General features: G+C 44.5%; 1 protein-coding gene across 1 annotated transcript in view; it reads left to right on the forward strand.

Moving 5' to 3' along the window:
- ESR1 (estrogen receptor 1) overlaps nt 1–17614 on the forward strand; it is an 829643-nt gene that overhangs the window by 114861 nt on the left and 697168 nt on the right. The window contains exon 2 of the mRNA XM_029596558.1: nt 15025–15530. Coding sequence (XP_029452418.1) covers nt 15103–15530 — 428 coding nt within the window. The 5' untranslated portion in view covers nt 15025–15102. The remainder of the gene's footprint in view (nt 1–15024; nt 15531–17614) is intronic.

Raw genomic sequence — 17614 nt, forward strand, 5'->3', positions numbered from 1 at the left:
ATAAACCTAATAGACAGCTCAGATCTATGGATAAATGTATCCTGGAAATCCCATCAATAAAATCAGCAAGTTTGGCATTAACAAGAAAACGAGCATTCTCAGTTGCCGGTCCTATATTATGGAACTCAATGCCAGAATATATTCGACTCACAGCAAACTGCGATGAATTTAAGAAAGTACTGAAAACATATTTATTCACTTGCGCTTATAATATACCTCAATGACCTCCCTAACATTAATATGTCTGATAATGTTTTAGTTTGAATGTATTCACACCGTATTTTAATTTGTCGTATTGTTATGAAATTATGTATGTTTTTATTATGTGTACCGCCTAGACGGATAAAATATTATCCCTTGGCACGGTATATAAAAACTTTAAAATAAATAAATAAATAAATACTGATCCTACCTTGGCCTAAAACCAAATTTATTTATTTATTCAACTTTATATACCGACTTTCAAATACATGTCAAGGCGGTTTACATTCATAGAGTTTGCAGTAGCAAATTCAAAAATATATATAAGCAACTTGTCAGTTTAACTTTTACATACTTTCAATAGTCTATTAATCTAAAAAATAATATAAAATATACAATTAAAACACTAAAAAATACACTTTAAAAAATATAATTAAATTTAAAATAATTCTAAAAAGTATATAAGAACCCATCCACGTTGAAGCCCTTAACTAAACTTATCCAACCTCCCTTATCCCTATTGCTCTTTATGTACCCTTGAAACCATTTTGATGTTATACTTATTCCTTCAGCCCTCCTCAACTTTATATTTCTGGTAATCGATCAATTACCAGAAATGAAACAAATTCCAATCTCAACATCTGCCTAGAAGAAATATTGACCTGGCTGCATCTGTGAATCCACAGAAGACAGAGGTGCTATGGGTCTGAAAGACAGACTCCAGTAATATAAACTCAAAGATAATCCTTGGAGAAACTGAACTCCCCTTCACAGCCCAAGCCTGAAGTCTAGACTTCTGGCTAGACTCTAAACTTAGAATTGAAGCCTAAGTCCAAGCAGTAACAAAATCTGCTTTCTCCCACCTCTGCCAACTGCTCCGACTCTATTATCTCTTCGATAGCCCTACCTTTGCCATGGCTATCCAAACCTATATCATCTCCCATTTGGATTATTACTACTCACTTTATATTCGATTCTCAAACTAAACTAAACTGGCACCTATGGCTCAACCAGAATGTTGACACATAGACGATGCAAAATGTTAGTATATTCACCAGAATCTCTTACACAGTAAAAACTCTTTACTGGCTCCCAACTCTTTACTGTGCCAAGTTCAAAATTTTGTTCCTGACCTTTAAGTCTCTCAAAGGCTGGGCCCTACCCTACCTGAACACCCCATATACACCCTCCTGCCTTCTATGCTCAGAGACACAAGCCTGTCTCATTGTGCCAACCCCCAAGGAAATGCTCCACACTGGAACCAGGATCCAATCTTTCTCAGGAGCAGCACCAACCTTTTGGAATTCGCCACCATCTAATGTCAAGCTAGCACCCAAACTTCTATCCTTTAGGAAGCTATTAAAAACCTGGCTCTTTGAGTCAGCCTACAGGCCTAATTTGTAACCCAAGCCCCTCAGTGAAATAACACCAAAAACCAAACACTCTGACTAAACAGTAGAGATGTGAATCGGAACTGAAATCCGAACCGATTCTGGTTCCGATTCACATCTCTACTAAACAGACATACCACCAGGAAACTACCCTTTCCCTTTGAGGATGACTCAGCTGTACCTGTAAATAATTCACTATAATGGTATATTCATGGCTCACATTCTGTATTTATTCATGGCCTGTGATTGTTGCCATGTTCCTTGCAAAATTCGGGGGTAACGCATGAAGTCTTGGCCCCATGCCCCGCTCCTTATTCTTGACGCACACACAGTACTTCCTGGCTTCTTAAAATTTGTGCGGCCCACATGCACATATATGGGGCCATTTTTGCATGAGCAACGCTTTGAAAATCTACCCGTCTTATTGTACCTCTTAGATCAGTAGTTCCCAACCCTGCCCTGGGGACCCCCCAGCCAGTCAGGTTTTCAGGATATCCACAATGAATATGCATGAGAGAAAATTTGCATGCACTGCCTCCATAACAAATTTTCTCTCATGCATATTCATTGTGGATATCCTGAAAACCTGACTGGCTGGGGGGTCCCCAGGACAGGGTTGGGACCCACTGTCTTAGATGGATATTACATCCTTACCGGGTTTCTTCCCCTTGATTAGTATTTAACTACTTGACACTCCTGCCGTACCTTAAACCGCTATACTATGCACCCATTACATATCATATCTACTATATACCCATTGTTATTTGAATCCCCTCTATACCCATTGTAATTGTAGCCTGTTGAAAAATGCTTTTAACTCTCCATTTCAAAAAGCATGATATAAAAAAAGATGAGGATAATGATAATTCTCACAGGACAAGCAGGATGTTAGTCCTCATATATGGGTGACATCACAGGATGGAGCCCAATCACGGAACACTTTTGTCAAAGTTTCCAAAACTTTGACTGGCCCCTACTGGGCATGCCCAGCATGGCACTAACCCTGCAGCCAGCAGGGGCCCCCCTTCAGTCTTCTTTTTTCCGCGCAGCAGTAGCCTCGCAGTTAAGGAGCTCTGTAGAGATTCCTGACAGGAATTTTCCTCACGGAATTATTAAAAGTTAAATTGCCCCACAGGGATCCCCCTGTTAACTTTTTACAAGCCGCGGTACTCTGGTAAGTTTCTACCCGTTTTCTGTCGATTACCGTTGAGTTTGGCCCTTGCGGCCTACTGGCCATCGACTGTACCGCGGCTCGATTTTTTTCTATGGCCATGGCGTCGGGGTTCCGTCAGTGCCCGGACTGTACTCGTACCATGTCCATTACAGACCCCCATAAAGTCTGTGTAATGTGTCTTGGATGAGAGCACGATGTCTTGACCTGCACCAAATGTGCCCTAATGACACCAAAAGGTTGCAAGGCCAGAATGGAGAAGATGGAACTTCTCTTCCGTGCTCAAACCCCGACGCCTTCCATTGCATCGACATTGTCCAAACCGGCACCGTCAACTTCGCGCCAGCATCAACCACCGGCTGGCACCCTCTACTCCCCCTCAAGTCCGAGGGGATCGTAGGGAGAAACATCACCATCGGCACCGAAAGACTCAGACCATCGAGGGAGCGAAATCATCGACCTTGCCATCGTCCAAGCCGCCATCGAAGAAACCCCATCCAGAAAAGGCACCGATCTTTTCGGCGACCGGGTCACCAAGGCAACCCTCCCCTGATGGGGCATCGGGAGCAGCGACACCGCCTTTAACAGTGGTCCCTCTGGCTATGTATCTGCCTCCTTCTTCTGTTCTGGAGCCGGGGCTGCTTGCTCCAGGTCTCTGAGAAGAACTGGACTGGATGGTTCAGGAGGCTATCGACAAGGCGATGCAATGACTCCAGGTTCCCCCGGCACTGACACCAGCGCCGATAGTGGAACCGACCACCAACCTGATTCCGGCAGCATTGGCACCGCTGCTGTCCAGGATGGAAGCGCTTATCGCCGTTTCCACCGATGGACCCCGGGTCACCGATGGCTCCGGTGCCCTCCCCGCTTGCTCTGTCATCAGGAGGAGAAACACTGTTCCGCATCCCTCCATCGGGAGTTCTGCCTCAGCCATCGAGACCGATACAGCCATTGCCACCGATTCCATCGGTGCCGATACGTCCATCGGCACCATCGAGCCATCCATCGATGCCCTCGATGCCTGCGCCGAGACCTTCGATGCCTTCATCAGTGCCTCCGGTAATTCCTTCGATTCCTTCGGAGCCTAGACCGGGGCCTTCAGGTATCCAACCACCCCGTCCCCCTCTAGTTCCTAGAGGGACAGGTGCTGATCCTTATGATACCTGGACTGATGACTCCTCACCAGACACCGATGACTTGTCATCACTACCTTCACCCACTGAGAGTAGAAAGCGTTCTCCTCCAGAGGACCTTTCTTTCATAAATTTTGTGAAATAAATCTCTGAATTGGTTCCCTTCCAATTACAGACTGAACAGGGCGATAGACATCAGATGATGGAGTTGCTCCAATTCCTTGATGCTCCCAAGGAAATAACCTCCATCCCTGTCCACCAAGTTCTTCTGGACCTCCTCTGGACCTCCTTCTGGACCTCCTCTGGACCTTCTGGACCTCCTCCAGAAGAACTGGTAACATCCTGGCTCCATTGCACCAGTCCACAGAAAAGCTGACGCTACCTATTTGGTGCAGTCAGCTCCAGGTTTTCAAAAACCTCAATTGGATCACCAATCTGTGGTAGCTGAATCTGCACAGAAGAGAGCAAAAAGATCAAAACCTCACACTTCTTTTCCCCCTGGAAAGGAGCAGAAGTTTCTAGATGCCATTGGTCGCCGAGTCTTCCAAGGATCAATGCTCATCTCTCGAATAGCCGCTTATCAACTTTATATGACACAATATAATAGGGTCATTTTTAAGCAGATACAAGACCTGACAGACTCCATGCCTCAGCCACTTCATGAACAGCTACAAACCCTACTTAATAAGAGTTGAGACAGGCAAACATGAGATCAGAACATCTTATGACATCTTTGACACTGCAGGGTATCTGCAGCTGCTATTTCAGCAAGACGATAGGCCTGGCTCAAATCTTAAGACCTTTGACCTGAAGTCCAGGACAGTTTGTCCGACCTCCCCTGTGTCGGAGACAATCTATTTGGAGAGCAGATTCAAAAGACAGTGGCTGAATTAAAGGACCATCACGAGACCCTAAGACAGCTCTCTCTGATACCTTCGGATTACTCTTCCAAACAGCCCTTCCGGAAGGACTCTATAAAGTCTTATTTATTTATTTTATTTAAAAGAATTTATATACCACTTTATAAAATTAGTTTTTTGTCAAAGTGGTTTACAGTAGGAAAAAAAATAATAAAAAAGAAATAAAAAGAAAAGATAATGAATAAATAAAATTAAAAGTACATAAAATTACTTATTAGCTGGAGGAAATTCCAGCTAGAAATAAACAAGTATTTACTAAAGTAAATAAAAAATAAAACTGTTGCCGTGGAACTTTACTAATAATATGGGAGGAAGGGAAGAAGGTAAAGAAGTGACAAAGTGAGTCCGAAGAAGTCCTACCTGCCACCAACCAGATCCCGTTCTACGAGACCATTTCTAAAAACACAGTTTTCTCAGACCCGAAACAAAAGCCACAAACAGCCCCCCGGCCGGGCCCTGCTTCTGGCTTTTGACTCTCGCATAGAGAGCAGCAGCCAGCTTCCATTACCCCACATACCAGTGGGAGGTCGATTGTGCCATTTCAACAACAGGTGGCACTCAATCACCTCAGACCAGTGGGTCCTAGCGATAATTGCTCAAGGATATCATCTCAATTTTCTCTCTATCCCACCGGATTCCCCACCTCTAAGGACATGGAAAACATCCGACCATTCATTGCTCCTGGAACAGGAGGTCTCCCTCCTTCTCCAGTCCAGAGCAATAGAACCAGTACCATCCCCTCAGCAAGGCCTCGGGTTCTATTCCCGGTACTTTCTAATCCCCAAAAGATCGGGAGGCATTTGTCCAATTCTGGATCTACGAGCCCTAAACAAGTATCTCCAGAGAGAAAAGTTCAAGATGGTAACCTTGGGCTCACTTTTTCCTCTTCTACAAAGAAGAGACTGGCTCTGCTGTCTAGACCTCCAGGACTCATATTGCGATAACTCCATCTCATCGCAAATACCTGAAGTTTCTCGTAGGCCCCAAGCACTATCAATATCGAGTGCTTCCATTCGGCCTCGCATCTGCATCATGAGTCTTCACAAAATGCCTCATCATGGTTGTAGCCTTCCTCAGGACTCAAGGTGTTCACGTCTACCCCTATCTGGACGATTGGTTAATCAGGGCTCCGACTCAGCAAGCCGCTCTGTCGTCCCTACATCTCACCTTAAACACTCTAATTTCACTTGGATTTCTCATCAATTACGACAAATCCTGCTTAGTCCCATCTCAAACATTATCGTTCATTGGGGCAGACTTGGATACTTTGCAGGCAAAGGCTTCCTGCCTTGACAACGAGCTCTCACTCTCGTGTCTCTGGCGCATCAGCTGCGGTCTCAACATTCAACGACTGCACATCGTTTTCTCATCCTCCTGGGACACATGGCGTCCTCAGTTCAGGTCACCCCAATGGCCCTCTTGGCCATGAGAGTCATGCAGTGGACTCTAAGGTTGCAATGGACTCAAGCCCTTCAGCCCCTGTCAACCATTGTCCACGTAATCGACTCACTCCGTCTCTCTCTTGCCTGGTGGACAAATCAGAACAATCTTCTACAGGGCTTGCCCTTTCAGGTGCCAGACCCTCAATTAATTCTCACCACCGACACTTCCAACTTTGGATGGGGAGCCCATGTGGCCGATCTGCAGACACAAGGTTCTTAGTCTCTAGAGGAAGCCAAACACCAGATAAATTTCCTGGAGCTGCGAGCAATCAGATATGCTCTCAGAGTATTTCAGGATCGCCTATCTAATCAAGTCATCCTGATCCAGACGGACAACCAGGTGGCCATGTGGTACATCAACAAGCAGGGAGGAACAGGCTCCTACCTTCTGTGTCAGGAAGCTGTACAGATATGGGCGGAGGCCCTCTCCCACTCGATGTACCTCAGGGCCACCTACTTGCCGGGAGTGGACAATGTGTTGGCAGACAAGTTGAGTCGCGCCTTCCAACCGCACGAGTGGTCTCTAACCCCTCAGTAGCGAACACCATCTTCCAAAAATGGGGTTATCCTCAAATAGACCTTTTTGCATCACCCCAGAATCGCAAAGTAGGCAATTTCTGCTCTCTCACTCGCAGCCAACATTATCCACCAAGAGACGCGTTCTCCCTATCTTGGGTAACCGGTCTCCTATACGCATTCCCTCCACTTCCACTTCTCTCAAAGACTCTCGTGAAATTACGTCAGGACAAGGGAACTATGATCCTGATAGGTCCCCACTGGCCCCGCCAGGTGTGGTTCCCAATACTTCAGGATCTTTCCATTCGCCGGCACATTCCTTTGGGGACAGACCCACTACTAATCACTCAAACAACGGGTGCCTTCGCCACCCCAATCTTCAAGCCTTGTCCCTGACGGCATGGATTTTGAAAGGTTAATCCTTCAACATCTTAACCTTTCTGATCCAGTTTCCCGTGTCTTGATTGCTTCACGGAAGCCTTCCACAAGAAAATCTTACTCTTACAAATGGAATAGGTTCGCGTCATGGTGCTCTTCTCAGGCCCTTGATCCCTTTACCTGTCCAATCCTGAAGTTTCTAGACTATCTCTGGCATTTGTCAGTCAGGTCTAAAAACTTCCTCCATCAGAATGCATGTCAGGGCGGTAGCCACCTTCCATAAAGGTGTCGGGGATGTCCCTATATCAGTGCAACACCTTGTAACACAATTTCTGAAAGGCTTGCTTCACCTCAAGCCTCCACTGCATCCTTCGGCCCCTTCTTGGGACCTCAATCTGGTTTTGGGTCGGCTCATGAAACCACCATTCGAGCCTCTTCATTCCTGCAATCTTCGCTATCTAACATGGAAAGTGATTTTCTTCTTGGCTATTACTTCCGCTCGCAGAGTTAGTGAATTACAGGCACTAGTTACCTATCCGCCTTACACTAAACTTCTGCAGGACCGGGCAGTACTCCGCACTCACCCTAAATTCCTACCTAAGGTAGTTTCGGAGTTTCATCTCAATCAATCCATTATACTACCTACCTTTTTTCCCAGGCCCCATTCCAATCCAGGAGAGCAGGCTCTGCATACCCTTGATTTTAAACGGGCTCTAGCTTTCTACCTAGACTGTACAGCTGCCCATAGAAAGAGCACTCAGTTGTTTGTCTCTTTCCATTCTAACAAATTGGGGCAGCCTGTGGGTAAGCAGACTCCTCCTGGTTGGCGGACTGCATATCCTTTTGCTATCAGCAAGCGGGCATTCCACTTCAAGACCATGTTAAAGCACACTCTGTAAGGGTCATGGTGACTTCAGTAGCACACCTATGATCGGTGCCGCTTCCTGACATCTGCAGGGCTGCCACTTGGAGTTCTCTCCATAGTTTTACAGCCCATTATTGCTTAGACAAAGCCGGAAGACAAGATTCCATCTTCGGTCAGTCTGTATTGCGTAACCTATTTACAACGCAACGTACCAACACCCTTCCGCCTGCCCGGTGGGGTTCAGGATGCCCTCTCCCAAATTCCACCCCAGCTTTCTGCCTCTGGCACGTCCCTGGGTACATTTGTTGCATGTCCGGACATCCTCAACTCGGTACTCACCCATATGTGAGGACTACCATCCTACTGGTCCTGTGAGAAAGCAAATGTTGCTTACCTGTAACAGGTGTTCTCACAGGACAGCAGGATGTTAGTCCTCACGAAACCCGTCTGCCACCCAGCGATGTTGGGTTCGTTTTCTTATTATATTTTTCGGCACTGCCTGTAGCTTTTAAATAAGACTGAAGGGGGACCCCTGCTGGCTGCAGGGTTAGTGCCATGCTGGGTGTGCCCAGTAGGGGCCAGTCAAAGTTCTGGAAACTTTGACAAAAGTGTTCCGTGATTGGGCTCCATCCTGTGATGTCACCCATATGTGAGGACTAACATCCTGCTGTCCTGTGAGAACACCTGTTACAGGTAAGCAACATTTGCTTTCTCTCTGGCATCCAGTCCCCAAGCTGATTTTGTCTTCTTTTGCTGCCACTGGTGCCATGGCTACTGGGAGACTGTGATGTTGCCTTCTTGGGCATGATGCCTGGGGCAAATGCCCCATTCACTCCTCTAGTCCTGTCACTGAACAACAGCAGTGAAGAGGAAAGAGGCTCATTTTTTCAGAGCATGCACGCCATTCAAGTCGGGATCAATGTTCCTGTACTAAACCAAAAAGAATAGCAGACGCATGTTGCATTAGTTAATGGAAGGTCTGAAATAATTAATGAACACAGTACAGGCTGGGTGGCATGCCGGTCCCCTCTTCTTCCCCAAAAGGTCAATGCCCTTTTCCTCTCGCAGGCACACAGAAAATACATTTCTTATTTAACAACGTTATTATGAGAATACAGTTCTGTACCTGCCCTACAAACTCAGTGCAAACGGAATGAAACACTGATTTATGAATGATTTTATCCTGCACTTTGCTCAAGGAAACCCTTAATACATTTGTCAATAATCTTACTGAAAAAAAGGTATGTATAAGTAGGGCATGCATATCATAAATTCTAAATCTAATCTCTGTGATGGGTGTGTGGGATGAAAACAAGAGTAAAAGAAATTCTGAGATAAACTAGAATTGGGGAAAGCCATCAAAGATGTTAGCCAAGGACTTTATTCATCCAAATTCAGGACTTGAAAGAATGTTGAGGCAACATATATTTTCCATTGATAAGCAGGGCTGAATTGGCCGTGATTTGTAGGTGACGCCCTCTGGTGGCACTGGATGGAAGTGTCTCTCCATGTTCTTAGAGCTTTCAGCTCTACCAGGCATGCGTACACGGGTTGCCAAAATATTACAGAAAGTAAACTGTTGAACTATCTTGTTCCCCCTCCCAGAGGAAGTTCCTGAGCTCACTCAAATATCAACTGTTACTTAGGATTTCCAAGCAAATTGAAAGAGAGGAGCTGCTTTGAAATTGTGCTTGCATTGCTAAAAAGCACATAAAACCATAGAGAGAGACAAAATTGGAATATTTGAAACAACAATAAATGGATGGATACATAGGTAGGTAGATTATGAGAACCTCTCAGTAATGTGATTTGATACTCATCATTTACCGTGGAGTCCTTTTAAATTAAAATGTTACCAAATATCCTTTCATTGTGAATTTTCCCTAAACTTCTCTGTTCTTTAAATATAGTTTTATTCTTTAATATAGTTTAATATAATGCAGCATATAACCTTTGCACCCAAAGGGGCCTAATTGCTAATGGCAGTAAGTAAGGCCAAATATTGTGCACATTTGGTTGTACTTAACTGCCTTTTGGAATAGAGGCCCCAAATTCTTCAGTAATTCAGTGCTTTAGTGAATAATAGAAAAAGGTATTGAGGAAGAACACATGACTGAAATATCTAGTGATCTTGGGATCCTAAAATGGGCACTATAGATGTACAAAACTTCCCAAACCAAGTACAAGAAAAGTGAAAACTGGAGTTTTTACCCTTGCAACTTATTTGTAAAATAAAAGCATTTTTTTTGTACATCCATAGCAGCATATTTACGGGGCCCATTATTACACTTTATTTCGCTATTGAAATTGATACCAATTACATTGCAGCCTTCTATCACTGTAATGTACAAAAGATTATGCATTAAACCCTGTTATTTTGTTTTTATATATTTAATATTTTTTTAGGTTGTGACCTTTTAGTTTTTATGTATCAGATTTTGTTTTAATTTCTTCATTGCTTTATTATTGTTAAAATGTCTCTAGCTTATTTTATATTGTTCTCTGCCTTGTACTAACAACTGTTAGAAAAAGTGTAATATTCTCCCCAGTATTTTCAATAGTAAAAACACCAGAGCAAAACAAGTGCAATTTTCAAATAGGTGTAAATGTTTGGCACATCTACCCTAAAGTCTTCTCCAATTCAAGATGTCTTTTTGAATTTAAAAAAACGCAAGCCTTGGAAATCTGAAAGTAAATATAAAACCAACTAGAAATGCACATTAAGGAGATGCAAAAGCTGAATTTTTCATTTAACCAATAATTTTGAAAGAAATTTCCATATTTTATGAAAACTTTTGCCATTGGGTTTAATATAATTTAAATTTAATTTAATTTAATCATGTTTTTCAGTGATAAAGCTGGCACAGTTTTTGCATTGGCGCAAAACTTTAATACATTGGCCCTGCTGATTGCAAAGTATTCTCTGTAGTAGGCTGGGGTTTTCACTTCTGCACCTTGAAATATCTATTGCACTTTAACCGCTGAGTAGAGCTGTGCAAACATTTACGACTAATTTGGTGAACTGAAAGAATAATCCCCCAATTTGTTGGTTTACATTGTGAGCTTTTTTTTTTTTTTGGCACTGAAGATTATTGTCAAAATCTGTGAAGGAGCTGTAGAAATCTCTTATGGGTTCACACTGATCCTCAGTGGATTTTAAAGAGATCTGCAGCTTTATTTCACATGGAGCCTGGGAAACATGGATTTTTTCAAACCAACTGAGAATCCAGCTGGTGCAAACAAGACTGAAGCTAGTTTGTCCATTGCTATCCACTGAGCTCAACTCATTGCATATGGCATTCAGTGCCACAGATTGACTTGTCACAATGTCTAAACAGCCTTTCATCATGAATAATTTCTGGGCTGCACGTTATTTAATGAGCAGATAACTCTTAATTAGTTATGAATGCAAATCACAATTATATCATAATTAAATGAGACTAGCAATACCGATATGTTTTGATAAACCTTAGTTCATGCTGCATGTATCTGTTATGATGTCAGATTTTTGCTAACATTAAATTTGAAATAGTAAGATATAAACACATAAACAAGTGGAAAACAAAATTTCATAAATATACCATCAAGTGAAAAAACTATTCACAGGAGTACATTTTCAAAAGGTTTCACACATAAAATTAGCAGATACGCATGTAAGTAGCATGCACTTCATATATGCTATTTTATAAATGTTGAAAGACTTGTATTTTCCATTTTGCGCATACATTTTACTGACAGAAAAAAGTCGCAGTCTGGAGGCATTCTGGGGCTGGTTTCAGAAGTATGCATGGCAGTTGCTGTTGTCTACGCAATAAATGCACATAAATTACTGAATTTGCAGCCTGATTCACTAAGGGGTAGATTTTAAAAATTTGCGTGATCGCGTACTTTTGTTCGCGCACCAGGCGCGAACAAAAGTACACTGGATTTTATAAGATACGTGCGTATCTTATAAAATCCGGGGTCGGCGCACGCAAGGGGGTGCACATTTGTGCAACCTGCGTGCGCCGAGCCCAGTGCGCGCTGCCTGTTCCCTCCGAGGCCGCTCCGATTTCGGAGCGGCCTCGGAGGGAACTTTCCTTCCACCCCCCCCCCGCACCTTCCCTTCCCCTACCTAACCCACCCCCCCCCGGCCCTATCTAAACCCCCCCTACCTTTGTCGGCAAAGTTACGCACGCCAGCCGGCAGCCCTGCTCCGTGTTCCGGTCCCGGGGGCTGGTCCGGAGGCCGCAGCCACGCCCCCCAAACACCCCCGGGCTGAAACCACGCCCGCGTTGCCACCCCCGAAACGCCGCGTCGCTCTGGGCACGCCCCGACACGCCCCCGCCCCGCCCCTTTTACAAAGCCCTGGGACTTACGTGCGTCCCGGTGCTCTGCACGCGCCGGCGGCCTATGCAAAATAGGCCGCCGGCGCGCGCAGGGCATTTAAAATCCACCCCTAAGGCTTTTCTCTCATTATGTATCTATGGGAAAATGCCTTGATGAATCAGGCCCAAAAAAGTCCTACACTTTTGCGCCTGCTCATTGAGTGGTGCAAATGCAATCAGACTTATCCTTTGGCTGCAGTTTTTGGATGGGAGGTTTAAGTGAACTAGTGGAGGCTCAGGGTCAAGTGCTAGAGGATCTAGGTAAACTGCAAGAGGACTGGGTGGAGATATTGGCCAACTGGTGATGTCAAGTACACGTGCAAGGAAATATTTTCAAAATGGTATAGAAGCATAATTTATAAATTATTTGCCTCCATGTAGAAATCAGGGTTGTTATGCAAACCTGTTGGATTTTTGCGCACCTAGAATATATGTGCGAATGTTTGCAAAATAGGTAAATCGTATGTTTTCTTATATTGGAAATCTCCGCGCGTACTAAAATAATGCATGTACTTTCAGAGCAGAAATATGCAATATTTTATAAACTGTGGAGCTACCACCACACAGTAATCTCCATGCATGAACTTATGTGCATAAATGCTCTACCGTGGATAGTTTGAAAGTTAGGCTTCCTGGACATAGGGCCTGACTTACTAAGCTTTTTTGCTGTAGACACAGAACCAGGCCCGTAGTGACAGTTGCAATGCAGGGAAGATGCATTTTTTCATTTTGTGAATATTTCCCCTGCATATTTGTTAAAACACGCAGTCCCAAAAATATTTAGTTAATAAAAAGAACAGGTTTAGGGACAGAGAGCAAAAAGGCTGCAAAAATGTTTGGCTGGGGTTTCGTTCTTGCCTGAGGAATTGATCACCATAATTCTATGGAAAAAAAATGCAAAAGCAGAGATTCCCTAAGAGGCTTATTTTGGGTTTTTTTTAAATTTATTTGTTTCTTAACATGGAGGCAAAAATGCCAAATTTTCACAGTTTTTGATTTGTCAGCAAAATCTTTCGCACATCTCTAATGATGATTTTTCATGACGAACTCACAATGGAAGAGTTGGTACTGCATCTTCCGTCACGCTCGGGAAAAAAAAAACAGTGCATTGGCAGGGAAATAAAACTGACTGGCAACGCACTGACACTGTGGCAGGTGGAACACGGAAAGGCTTGGGCTGCTGACATTTCATATCCACCAAAAGACACTCAAAAGTATTCCCAGTGGTAAAAGTGTATATGAACCGCAGCAAAATGGGTCCCCAGGTAAATGAACACATTTTCCATCAAATCTGCAAAACTTGGATTAAAAAAAAAAAAAAAAAAAAATCACAGTTGTGGCAAAATCCACTGATACAGCACCGATTTTAATGAAACTGCAACTATAGCCGAAGATTTTCATGTGTGCATCTCACCGAATTGACGATTTCCACACTCACATTAGCTTTGGTACACACAGCTTTGGCCACTCAAGCCATTTTAGCAGGGTAGCCTGTTGAACAGCCCCCACTAAAATACTACGTTACTTTTTTCACATTTTAGAATTTAAATCCTATGTACGTTGTGATCTGTGCTATTTAACAGCAAAAAAAAAAAAAAAAGCTGTGGTGGAAGAGCTTCCAAAGGGGGTTTGTGTGGTTCTGAGCTACAGGCCGGATATCACACACTGGTTAATACCGTATATATTTCCATGAATGGGAATCAATGTGAGTGTGTGTGTGAACTGCATTCCATGAAATGACATTGCGCCAGGTAGGAATCATAGTGCTCCTGAAAGCTCGCACCTTTAGACATCCTGTTAACCTATTAAAGGAATTTTCCCAACCCATACATGCTGGCTTTCTTTTAACTGGATTTATTTCTGATGGGCGCACCCGGTCCTACTCTCTTTCAACTTTCTGAATTATATCTCTAAAAGCTTTTTTTTTTGTTTTCTTTTGAATAAATCACTAATTGATTGACAAACCTATATACTAAAAATAGCTTAACGGGGATGAACAAATATGTGGCACATCGACTGACCCGTCAGGTCTCAGCTACAGCCGTCCCAGGGTCGTCCTTTGTACATATCACAGACTAGTTCCAACAAACATGAAAATGAATCAAATAGCATGAGAGCTAAGCAGAGATAGAACGGAGCCCGGTGAGACACCAAAAAGCAGTAAAGTTTGGGAGAGGCTGAGCGTGGGGCCTGGCTTCTACCAGCTTTTGCCGTAAGCCTTAAGCGCCATATCCTCCCAGCCACCTTTCCGGCACTGGGGGGGGGTCCTCTGAAGTGGAAAAAAATTAAACAGCTATTAGAGCAAAGAGTAAGGGCAAAACGCAGTGAAACGTTTATTTGGTGGTGTTCCAAGAGCTAGTTGTGCCTGAAGTGATGTTTTTAAACTAATATCAATGCAATACAGCAGCTTTTGGCTAGCTGCCAGCACCTTTGTAATGCATATTAGCTCAGATGAAAAGTACTTAAAGTTGAGAGAAAGAGAGAGAGAGAGAGGGAGAGAGAGACTTTTACACTGCTCGCACTGTGCTTGCTTGTATCCTCCTCTTTCACGAGAGCAACTAGTTTGAATACCTGTGTAGCGCCGAGTCGAAAACAGGATTTCCTTGCCAAGGCTCACATCAGGTTCTGCTCTGTTTTTAGGCGGTCCGTCGAGTGCTGATCCCGTCCTCGGACACTGACCCAGCCATGCGGCTCACTCGCTGCCAGTGAAGCGCCGCCATGCCCCTCCACAGCAAGCCTCCCGGAGTCGCCCTTCTGCACCAGATCCAAGCCACCGAGCTGGAGACCCTGAGTCGCCCGCCCCTGAAGATCCCCCTTGACCGGCCCTTCGCGGAGATGTACGTGGAGAACAGCAGGACGGGGATTTTCAACTACCCGGAAGGCGCTGCCTACGACTTCGCTGCGGCTGCCCCGGTGTACGGCTCCGCCAGCCTGGGCTACGCAGCCGGCTCGGAGTCATTTGGCTCCGGCGGCCTGGGGGGGCTTCATTCCCTGAACAACGTGCCCCCCAGCCCCGTGGTTTTCCTGCAGACGGCGCCTCAGCTTTCGCCCTTCATCCACCACCAAGGGCAGCAGGTACCCTACTACCTGGAGAACGAGCAGGGCGCCTTCGGGATGAGGGAATCCGCTCCTCCTGCCTTCTACAGGTAAAAAATCTCCCACCCGACGTGCTTTTTTTTTTTGTACTCAGAATGTTGTTATCGAGAGCATTCAGGCTGGTGCACCGGTTGCAGGGTTCTCGAAAGGGTCTCCTAGGAACGAAGTGGCAATGCAGTCACCGGGGAAGTTAATAAAAGGAAATGCTAGGAAGGGCATGAGGGAAAAAAGATCCTCCAGTCAGCGTGGGTACAGGCAATTGCTGTCAAATGGGGAAATTTATATGTGAGAAACGGCTCGGATTTGGTAAAGGAAATTTACTGCAGAAGACAATAGAGGAGAACAACAGCCTCCCCCCCCCCAACCAAACCCCCCCCCCCAAAACCCCAGTAAATATTAATAAAGCTGGGAATGCAGAAGCCTAAGATGACTTCCCTGAGTACTGAAGTCAGGGGTTCTTACAGCATGGGCGATGGTATAAAAAGAACAAGTCCTCCAAATCGATCATCCTTGAAATCAGTCAGACTTGTCCCGGAGATTGTGCTTCCCTTCCACCTTCTTATTAACTAGACGTAACAGAAAAGCTACAGCAAAAGACCCAGCAGGAGCTCACTTTTTTTTTTTTTTTTGCTAGGCAGCGTGTAAGGGTTTATCCTAACATACGGTTTTTGTTGACTGTGCACGGTACGGGCTGCTCTGTAATGTTAAGACATTCCGTTCGTGGGAGCTCTCGGGGACGATCCGGCATGTGCGATTTAGCAGAAGTTTGTTTTTTTTTTTTAACATCTTTCGGTTGTAATACAAATGCTGCGCCGCGGGGCATTTAATCCGATCTGCTAAAGAATTCAAGGAGGAGGCCCTCTTAATTTTCCTGAAAAGAGTATACATTTCAGGAAGGAAAAAAAAAAAAAGAAAGAAACAGTGGTCGGGTGGCGCATGCTGGTCCTTGTGCTCTGTGGTTGAGTCTTTGAAATAGTTGCGGCGGTGGTAGGGGCGAGGGCAGCAGACGGTGGGACTTGGTCGCTTTAACGAACCGCTCCGTGTTTTTATAACATCCTCTCCGAAAAGAATTTGTCTTAAATGATGACTCTATCCATACTAAGCCCTTCCAGCAAGGGTAGTGGGTGCTAAGAAATGTGGCATTATGCTGGTAGCTGTAGGTGGACCAGTTAGTACGGTAGCAGCTTTGACACTGTAAGCAGCCACTTCTGGGAGCAAAACAGACATTTTATCAGCGGGGGGCCATTAGGAAATAAATACCTGTGTTTTCTGTATGTGGCCGCAATGTGTTACTTTGTAATGGGCAGCAGAACATTTTGCAGTGTATTTTCCAGGCGAGGGAATCGGTTTCAGCCTGCATGCATTTTGGGACATGAGAAAACACTTCCTAGCCTGTTTGTGCGATTCGCTTCAGATGCTCACTTTTTTTTTCGTTAGCCTGCACCGAACGGGTGTCCGTATGTACTCGCAGGCAGAAGGGACGCCCACATAAGATACTTTCTCACTTGCCTTCAGTGGGCTGAGGAAGGGTTTTATCTCCACACCATATCTGCGTAAACCCAAACATTTACCATTATTTGCAGAGCTGCACCCTGCAGCATTGGCTGCCCACACCTGCAAGGGCAGACTGAAGTGAAGGATCCACCTCCAAAATCCATTTTTGCAGGCTAAGGTTCGCTCCTCCAGTCTGACGTGGTAGTTCTGCAACATAAGAAGCCCGTACGCCTCTTGGTACTGCTGGGGGATTCTGAAATTCCTCAGATTAGAGCAGAACAGAGATATCCATCATTTATTATTAACCGATTACTTTTTGCACTGGTCATACAGTAGCTGTAGTTTGGCTGATATATATACACATTAAAAAAAAAAGAAACAAATTGCTCAGTTTGTTTTGTTTCTGCCTTATCAGCAAAAGCGTACGTGCGGTATGTGATTTCCATGAATCCTCTCCAACATGTCCTTGATGTTGTGGCCATCCTCGTATATATATTTCCCTTTCTGGAGGAAAAGACAAAACAGACTATGCTCCTTGAAGCCAAAACTAAGTCCCTCCCCCTAAAAATGATAATAAAAAACCCCCCTAAATTTGGCAGCGAAACGGTTGACAATGTTAAAGAGGAATGGAATCTATATA

Source organism: Rhinatrema bivittatum, chromosome 3, assembly GCF_901001135.1.
Source record: "Rhinatrema bivittatum chromosome 3, aRhiBiv1.1, whole genome shotgun sequence".
Classification (NCBI taxonomy): Eukaryota; Metazoa; Chordata; class Amphibia; order Gymnophiona; family Rhinatrematidae; genus Rhinatrema; species Rhinatrema bivittatum.